Source organism: Mchenga conophoros, linkage group LG20 (genome assembly GCF_057382185.1).
Source record: "Mchenga conophoros isolate Kocher_MC1m ecotype Shallow Benthic linkage group LG20, M_conophoros_male_GT1.1, whole genome shotgun sequence".
Lineage (NCBI taxonomy): Eukaryota > Metazoa > Chordata > Actinopteri > Cichliformes > Cichlidae > Mchenga > Mchenga conophoros.
Window position 1 is genome coordinate 20,214,353 of NC_140545.1, and position 9,854 is coordinate 20,224,206.

The 9,854-nt window shown below is 39.3% G+C and overlaps 1 protein-coding gene across 1 annotated transcript; it reads right to left on the bottom strand.

The window, feature by feature from the left end:
- Positions 1–869: 869 nt before the first annotated feature.
- On the bottom strand, positions 870–8,095 carry plp2b (proteolipid protein 2b). Its single transcript, XM_085260187.1, has 5 exons — positions 7,745–8,095; positions 3,537–3,692; positions 3,347–3,445; positions 2,310–2,406; positions 870–2,208 (listed from the first exon to the last, which is right to left on the bottom strand). Exons 1-5 carry the CDS (start codon positions 7,838–7,840, stop codon positions 2,195–2,197), a joined length of 462 nt encoding a protein of 153 aa, XP_085116313.1. The 5' UTR covers positions 7,841–8,095; the 3' UTR covers positions 870–2,194.
- Positions 8,096–9,854: the final 1,759 nt, after the last annotated feature.

The following is a 9,854-nucleotide window of genomic DNA, read 5'->3' on the forward strand; positions in this document are numbered from 1 at the left end:
AAACATGACAGGATGACTTAGATTTGCAAAGTTGCAGCTGAACAAACCACATGACCTCTGGAAGTCCTTTCAACAGATGTGTCCAGAGTGGAGATGTTTGGCCATAACACACAGTGCCACAATATGCAAAAAGTAAGCACGGCACAAAATCATTTGGACACAAACACCTCATACCAATTGCGCTGTAGAAGTGTTGATTTGAGCTGGTCTAGATCAGCTTGTTGGCTACAAAACCTGGATACATTAGAGTCAATGACTTGACTATGAACTCTGCTGTATAAGTAATATCTAGAGTTAAATTTTAGGCCATCTGTCCAGCTAAGGCTTTGCTCAAATTAGGTCATGCTACAGAAAAATTGCTTGAAGTACACCAGCAAATCTACAAGAGAATAGAAAAGAATGAAGGTGCACGCAATGGCCCAGTAAAAGTCCTGACGTCAACCTGACTGAAATGCTGTGGTGGGACCTTAAGAGAGCCGCTCATCAACGAATACCTGCAAACCTCGATGAACTGAAGCAATAGTGTAAAGAAGGGCGGGACAGAATTCCTCCACAGCAACGAGGGAAACTCATAAAGTCATGCGGAAAATGATTACGTCAAGTTATTGCTAGTAAAGGTCATTCCATGACTGAATCATGGGAGCGTATTTAGTTTTTCTCAGGATTGCTTCTGTATATATCACGTCATCTTTTTATCTCGTGCTGTATTTACCCAATTTTTATAGAACTGACAAGGACCAGGTGTCCTGATATGCAATACCTTTGAACAGATAGTGTACTTTTTACCATGACTGTATACACTTGTAAATGAAGCACTTTAAGATAATTTAGCAGGACACATGAGTGTACAGAGCAAGCCAGAAAACTCATTTTCTTTGTGGTAAAATGGCTTTTATTTCCCTTTGAACTTTTAAATTACAGACTCTTGTAAAGCATATTAAGATGGAAAAAAACAAACAAAAAAAAACCACCAAAGGGGTTGAGGAAACACTCGCAGTACATATCCTAATGTTAACATAGCATGTTCAAAAAATGGACTGTGCTACTGAGCAGTATACAGTCTACAGAAAAATATTGTAGCACCTTAAAACAATGTGTTACAAACGTAAGAAAAATGCATAACCTGAGCAGGAATCCAAGAGCTGTAGGCAAAACTTGAGGATGACGATGTAATTTTAAATAATAAGTGAGGTTGTTTAGTTAATGGGCTATCTATGGGTCCTAAATTCCAAAATTCTAGAAGAAAAACGACCAAAGACTGCTGATTAATAAAAATGAAATCAAATGTTTTAGTACTTAGAAACAAAAGATGAAACGGAAGAAGGTGAGGGAACTGGTTACTCTGAATGAGACTTTTAAGGCACTGTAAAACACACAGAACACTATTAAATAACAGAAAAGCAAAGGTGTAACCAGCTGAGAAAGTACAAAAAAAAAGTCCCCCAAGAAGACATTTATAATATTAAACGATTCAAAAAGCACCACCTCTGTGTCAGTTGCTTCTGAAGCCCAAATAACACAGTTACTATTTACTACAGCAGTCCAACAGTGAACAGTAGACAAGTGTATTAGACAAGTTGCATGATGACGTCATCCAAAGTCCTCCTAGAAGGAAGTCTGGCCATTTGGCATCTTGATAAGACCATTGGGCACTTATATGGGGAGATATTTTAAAGGATTATGAAAATGAACTCTTATTTCAGTGATTAAGGGGACACCTGGAAAAAAAGAGTGCTTTATGAGTTTGCTGCCCCCAAAATAATATTTTAAAAAGCTTTTTATCACCCAGGAGGTTATACTTCACCAGCGTCTTTGCTGTTATGGAATTATCTCAGAAGCATCGGTTGAGGATTCTGTGAGTGCTAGGTCGCTCTTTCATAATCTCTCTGCATTAATCAAAGTGTTCCCTATTATTGGCAGCTTTCCCCTTTTAGTCTGGTTGGAATAAAAGTTTGAGAGGGGAATCCCTCATGGAGTAGACATACAGACAGATGCCAGCACCCCTTATTAAGGCTATGTCATCTTCTTTTCTGTTTCTTATCTGTTCAGGCCCTGCAGCAGCATTTATTAAACTGTGACTTGCTCATTTTACTGTCCATCCTCCTCTCTGACCCGCTCCTCTGTTAACCTTTGCCCAAATGACTGCTTTTGGTTCTTCTGTGTTCTTGACAGAAGTATTTCTGTGTGAGAACATTTAAACTCTGTCATCTGTTAAAAACAAAAACAGTCAAGATATTAGAGAAAATTGCACATATCAAATAAAACCAAGAACGCGTTTTGAATGCATTAACAAAAACTGTTTTTCTCACCAGTTGGAGCTGCTGAGTGCTGTCTGTTACTTTTGACTTGGAGGAAGATTGTGTAGGTGTCGTATGCAAATATCAGCCCAGCGATCAAGCCAAACACCTAAGAAGCAAGAACTGACAATCAGAATCACAACTAACACAAATACAATCTAAATAAATTATCAGTATTTTGTTAAAGTTAAGTGCCAGAAGACTTTGTGCTCTTCACACTATTGGACACTTTGGTTCATGAAGAAGCCAATGTGGGGACAGGCCTGTGCCTGATATACAGCTGCAAAGCACATGTTTGGAGCTATACACGTGATTAATACAAAAGACTACGTGTAGACATAGCATACCACGAGGATGGTTGTGGTGGGGAAATGAGATGTGAAATTTATCTTTAACATACAGAAAATCTACTGTCATTAGGAGCATAACAAGCCCACTTAGTTCATTTTTTAAAAAGTAAACTGATAAATAGTAAACAAAATCTTTCAAAAACCGACAAAATAATATTTAATGTCCTCTGATTCAGTGTAAAAGGAAACAGAGATTGTGATGCAGTTACAGGCTCAGTCTTACCATTTTGTTCATGCATTATTTTTAGTTTTCCAGTAAGAAATTAACTGTATTAACACTTCCACATACTATAAGCTGCACTGCCCTTTCCATCTCATCAAAGTGTTTTCTGAGATCATCCATATAGCCTGATATCTCTGTAACCAAAAAGAATTGTCACCTGCTGGTCATTACAAAGAATGCAGGTTTGAGACACTTCTGCTTTGGCTTGCAAAGTTTTTAAAGGTTACAGGTGTATCCTGCTCAAAGGCAAAAACTAATGATAAAGCAACTTTAAAATGGGGTTGTTGGTTTTTTCTGCTTAAAAAAAAAAAAAAACCTTTGTTACACCAGGCATTCAGTTTTCACATGTATAACTGGCAGCACCGAAATTAGTCAGTGGTAACAGCCATCAGTTGTCAAGATAAACAGAGAAATAAATATGAGCGGATTCAGTATGCAGCTAAGAACTCAGGCTGAGTCATTCTGGCTTAACGAACCGCGCCTGCGATACGAGCTCCATCCCCAGATCCTCCAATGAAATTGGCCAGAGAGATGATGATGTAGAGGACGGCACCAATCCCAGCACGGAACAGATCCTGCACAAAAGAGGGACGCAAAAGATGAAGTATTATGCAATTTAGCACAGAAATGTGTCATGTGCATGCAGTTATGTGTGTGCGGACTCACAGTCCAGACCCAGTTGATCACTAGGATCTGCTTGTCCAGGTCCATCATGAAGATGCCGAAGAAGATCATGGAGAAGATCATCTCACATATGCCCAACGCAGAGTAGCCTCCAGACACGGAAGAAGCATAGCAGATGATGACGATAAAACTGACAAGCTAAGATAGAGATGAGAGAAATTAGAAGATAAGACTTGATATCAGTGTAAATTTCACAGGAAACTAACACCCACACTGCGTAAATTCCTCTACCCTGTTAGAATTTCCAGGTATAAAAAAATCAGCTGCAATTTCTCTGAGATGCTGCACATTTTTGTAGCGTCACACAGCAACAGAAAATAATCTGTCTATAGAGCTGTCACGTCCAGCTGGACAGTAAATGACTCCAACAAAGCCATCATTATTCTGCTTACAGCAGCCACTTGACTACTTCCAAGTCAACATTCACATGACAAAGCTATTCATGCTAACAAATTATTTTCTAGACAAAATACTATTAGAGTGAGACAACTGAACCGAGCATAATGCACAGTGTCTGCCTATCAGAAGCTGCTTTCATCTTAGATTTACAGCCAGTGATTGTTTCATCATATTTTTCCATATAAGGGGGGAAAAAAAAGTCAGCGTGCATTCTTCTCGCTCCAATGAAACGCGGCCAGTGTGGAGAAACCATAAACTCAGGCAGCCTACAGCTCACTATCAGTCTGTTTTTCAATATCGCTATTGTTGCCGCTGTCAAACTGTGTGGGCAGATGCTTTCACACAAAGTTATATAACAGCCGTAAAGGAGAGCAAACTTCAAAGGTTCAAAAGTATAACAACTATATTTGCTAAAACACACTAACTGGCATTCATTTTATTTGATTTGTGACAACATTCAGGGAATCCTTTTCCTGCACAGTTGTCTTTAAACCTCACAGCAGGGTTTGTGCCACTTACAAACGTGCCAAAAAACAAGACTGCATATATAGGAAAAGGGGAAATTACATTAAAACCCACTGAAAACATTAGATTTATGGTGCATAGGAATGAAAAATGATATTCCTTCTTTTAACTAATGAATTTACTAATTAATCACTACAGGTCTTAAACACGTAAGCATCCTAACACTAGAAAAAAAATATATATACTTACTTTTTTACCCTAAATCTTATATTAGGTATGATTCTTTTTTGACCCAGAGCCTTTTAAAGAAAGCACATCACATCATAATCTATGGTTACATTCATCATAGTCGTGTAATACTTACTAAATAAAAATCACACTCTTAACTCTGACATGCATCTAAAAAAGGCAGTTGCACTCAATGCAATGTTTTATTCTCAGACACAGACGACTCAGGAGACAGTGTCAAATCACAGCAGTCTATATGATACACGCATGATTTAACTGACTTGACACCAGCCCCTACATCTGTCACTACAGCCTCCCCTCCCCACACACGAACAGCCAGCCAGCAACTCTGATGCATCAGTAGTTCGTGTGTTCCTGAGACTGGCACAGGCTGCCTCTGTAGTGCAGTCAGGAGGCTGAGGCCAAGGCCCTACACAAAAGAAGCTCTATTCGGGCTCGAGGCGGCTGCTCTGAGAGCAGTGGCTACTGAGGAGGCCGTCGCACAGAGAAACACCCACTACACAAGAGTCCCTCTGAACAAGAAAGTCTCTGAGTTGTTGACACCTTTATGTTTTGCACACAGCAGTAGATCTGTTTGCACCAGGCAGCTTTAAAAGATCCCAGGCAGGATCTTTTCAAATCAGAAAAATAAGCTGCTCTCGTTGAATTGACTGGGAGGGAAACTGTTGTGAACGGCTGGCTATTTATAGTCAGCAGCAACATGAGGGCAAAGACGTAGTACACAGTGCAGAGCCATTCCAAACAGCAACAGTTGCTAGGGAAGTCAATGAATGTGTGCAAGAGCAAGAAGGGAAAGTCCTATTTCATCTCTCTTCTTACTTAAAATTACTCATTTGTACCCATTATACACGTTGCATTCCCCACCCACCCCCAAAAAACCTGAATCACTAAAAACGGATTTCCACTCTTCAATCACTGAACTAATTCACATTCTTAATATTATAAACAAGGTCATTAATTAGCTCATCACAACTCATTGCCAAAGACTTAACTGTGCCATGTGAAACATGCGGTACATGGGTGTGACTGCGACCTGCTCTGCAAATACAAACATGTTCATGCATGGTCATGCTTCTTACAGGCAGAAAATAAAAATGGGTCTAAACCTAATTTGGTGATGCACTGAAACCTTGAGGCTAAAATACTGTGCGTGAAGTCAGGAAGTTTATTCCTTCACATTTTTGGTTTAACAACTGGCATGCTTCTGCATCCCTGCCTGCTGGGATGAGATACCCCCTTTTCCTATTAAAATGGAAACACCCATAATAAGCACTAATCACATTTGCCTTCCTGTTTGCTCCCACGGTCCTTCTCCCTACACTCCAAAGCATTTCAGATATCCACCATCAGATGACTTCCGTCTGAGTTTATCAGTCTCCAGTAAAGTAATGAGTAGGAGAGGAAACAAACTATGAAGGGTGTTCAGTGAAGCATAAAGCAAACCTATCCTTGAATGGCAGACCAGAGATGTGTGCGCTAAACATTTCATGCATTCTTTGTTCCCAGGGTAAAACTTCACACCAGCTTGGAATTTCCATTATCTGGCAAAGCGGATTTTTATTTTATTTTTTTTTTGGGGGGGGGGGGGTTTACAGTGGGCAGACTACTGACCACCAACATCTGAGGGGCTGCTTTATAATGAGCTTGTCGAGCTATGAGAGCAAGAAGTTTGATCGGCGGAAAAAAAGCGCATTCTCCGTTTTACTCAGTGGAACGCATTAATTCATTTTGTTTTGGATATTAATGCTGACCCATTTTATTTGTTTTTCCTTTTGTCTTTGCAATTTACTATGTTCAGTTTATCCTTTATCGGGTGGATGAATGCTATTAAATATTTGGGATCTATGTTCACAGTGAACCTATTAGAGCAGAAACATACAGGAAATATCTGGCAATTTGTACAGTTTAATGTTTGGTTGTGTTAACACAAGTCATTTCCCTCGACTCATGTAGGGTGATCTGATAAAACTTCGACTCAAGAGCTTAATGTGAAGCTGACAAACACTTTAAAAGGTATTCATTCTCTGCCTGAAGGAAACATAAATCAACTACAAGTAAAAGTCCTATATTCCAAAGCTTCTGTAATCATATTACTCAATCCATACTGTTGTCCTTTTACTATGCATATGGAATTTATTATGAGTCTCCAAGTGGTGCTGATTGTTTTGCATTCTCATACATTGCGTTATATTTCACCAGCTGACTGGAATCTATAACAAAAATCTTAGTTTGTAAATTGCAACACAGAAAAAAAAAGCAGTGGAAGTGCATCAAGTACAGTACTTAAGTAAATTTACTTAGATACTGATCCACTGACAATACGGAACTTATGCAAAGTATTTAAACTTAAAGTGACTCATGTGTTAAGAGATCACACCGCTGTGAAATGCAAACAAAGGCGTTCATGTGAAAATAGTGGTCAAGGACAGTAAAGTACAACAGTATTCCCAGACAGGAAGTCATTTTAATTTGCCACTAAGACAGTTTATTATTAGGAGCTGGTGGTTGTTTGCATTTATACTTCTATTCCTGCCTTTGCGGGGTGCATGCAGTCCTGTTAACCAGAGCCAGATGTGCAAACCTATAATGTGGGATGGAAAATCCTTTTATGAGCCTTTATACTACCAATAATGTGATATACTTTGCATTTTGCTACTCTGGCTACAGACAATATCCAGCCTGTAAGCGAGCACGTGAGACGGTGGGCTGAGTTAACCTATGTGACCTTTAATGATCAGCATTTCAGCTCCTTGGTGCAAAAAGCAAAAACAGTGGAGCAGCAGTGACAGGTGGAATCCCTTCAACTCTGAGAAAGCACATACTTTTCATTCCTTATACAGACTAGAGTGAGAAATGTGAATAAGAAAATAGAAGAAAACCGAGCAAAGGGAAAATGACACATTAGTGATTAAAAAAATCAATAGATACAGAACACAAATCCACTTAGCCATCTATAAATTATTGATTAGTTACAAGTGAGCTTTACACGCAGCATATTAAAGCCATATCTGTGAGTCGTTAAACGTGGATCATCACAGCAGAGCGGCACACAAATATCACAGTGAGAACAAACTTACTATTTCTGCTGCCAGGATGAACCCTTTCTGGGTCTTCACGTAGCTTTTCAGCCTCTCCACGCAGCTGGGAGAGCCGGACGCACTTGTCTCAGCCATTCTGTACTTTATCAAAGTTCACTAAACAGACAGTGTGTATTCGACCCCTAACTACGAGCAGATTAAACAAATGTTCTTCTTTCTTTCTTTAGTGGAGGAAAGTTTAGAGAGTGCTGCCCTGGTGCGGTTTATCGTTGCTCTTGCTTAAATTGGCGAGTCGTTATTTTCCCCTCAGGCGGATGAATCAACTTCTCCGAGCAGAGGTCTTGATGAAATGCGGTTATTGGACTCCAGCACGACCACAGAAGCTCTGCGGAAACTCTACAAGAGGGAGGGACTAGGAACCAGCGTAGGAGTTCACTGCCGGGCGTTGGCTCGCTACCGCTTTCCTCAAGGGGAGCTGTTTCTCTGCAATTACCCGAAGTTATTTTAATGTTTTGTTATGTCATTTTAGGTTGTTTACATTTGCTTTATACCGTGGCGCTGCCGGGGATTATTTAACTGCAAATAATTGTTATGATTGTTATGCTGGTGCTTGTGCTTTATTATTTGCACAGAGCGCTAAAATCCCTAAAAACTATATGTAGGACGAAGAGAATGGGTTACTAGAGAGCAAAGAAACCATGCAAGTTACAAGTTTACTTACAAATATGTTGCTTTATTACATACTTTCCCCGTCTCCCTTAATAAGTGAAAACAAGAAGGCTGACAGGAAGCTAAACAAAAGACTAGAGCTTCAGTCCAACTTTGTTCTTTTCATTGTTTTCCTTGCATCATATTCGCTGACATATGCATAATTTGTGACTTTGAGCACACGCAGAGCAAAAAAAAGAAAAAAAAAGTGCGACATGCCAGCTTGCACGTGAACAGGGGCGTTTCCAGGTTTTTTTCTATTGGGGTGGCAAATGGCATAGAGCGACGACGAGCACGAGGCGTGAGGAGTGCAGGGTATTTGATCAGAAATAAACCCAATGTAGAAAACGGGTGTGCAAAACATTTTCAGCCTTGTGTGGAGTCTTGATGCAGATGGTATTATGAGAAATGGGAAAACTTGTTTTGTGGTTAGTAGTAGGGGCGTGTTTTGGTTATTGATTTAAATCGATTCTAGCTTGGATAACGTGATATCAATTAAAATCCTGAATCGATTTTTTTTATATAAATTAATTTTGCCGGAAATGCCAGAATCTCAGGTTAAACCGCACACAATTTCAACAACCACCAAACAGCTAAAACAGTAAATGAGAGCAGGAACACGGATTCTGCACAAAGTGGCCTTTCTCACCTGACGGGGCTCAAAGCCGACAGCTCGCTGATTCTGATGTTTCGGCGGGTCCCTGCTTTGTGTTTACATCTTTTTTGCGCTAGACAAACAATATGACTGAACCAGCAGCAAAAGAAGATCCAAACTACGCTTCACATAAACATCGTCAAATTCAAATTTTATTTGTCAAATTTGAATTTGACATCGTCATGAAATACCTCTGACTTTTGCTGTTTTGCCTCCACCACGATAAAATCACACTTCATGGACATCTCTCTCTCTCTCTCTCAGTATACTTCAAGAAAAGTTCCCCGTCTAAAAATCTGTTCTCTTCATTATTCGCTTGCTTGTTGCGCACAAGTCTACGGTTTTTTTACAGCGCTGTCGGCCGCTGTCTTTTCCTTTTACCTATACTTCCGAAAATAAAACCTAATTTCTGCTGAATTCTGAATTGTAACTTGAATAAATGCTTTTAAAAACTGAATTTGAATTAGTCTAATTTGAAATTCAATTTATTGGTTTGAAAATGATCATCACTAAATTGAATTTTATATTTTGACATTGAATTCCTTTGCTTTGAAACTGTATTTTATCCTTTAAAAATGTAGCTCTCGAATAATTTCAGGTTGTCTTTTTGTTTATCTCGTGAAAATGATTACGTCAAGTTATTGCTAGTAAAGGTCATTCCATGACTGAATCATGGGAGCGTATTTAGTTTTTCTCAGGATTGCTTCTGTATATATCACGTCATCTTTTTGTTTATCTCGTGCTGTATTTACCCAATTTTTATAGACCTGACAAGGACCAGGTGTC

Bases quoted from the DNA above. Each gene is read 5' to 3' on its own strand.
- plp2b (XM_085260187.1), bottom strand. From the start codon at position 7,840: ATGGCTGAGACAAGTGCGTCCGGCTCTCCCAGCTGCGTGGAGAGGCTG. The intron at 3,693-7,744 runs GTAAGTTTGTTC...TCTCTATCTTAG, and splicing joins TCATCCTGGCAGCAGAAATA to CTTGTCAGTTTTATCGTCAT. The intron at 2,407-3,346 runs GTTCGTTAAGCC...CTTGCTTCTTAG, and splicing joins GAGCTCGTATCGCAGGCGCG to GTGTTTGGCTTGATCGCTGG.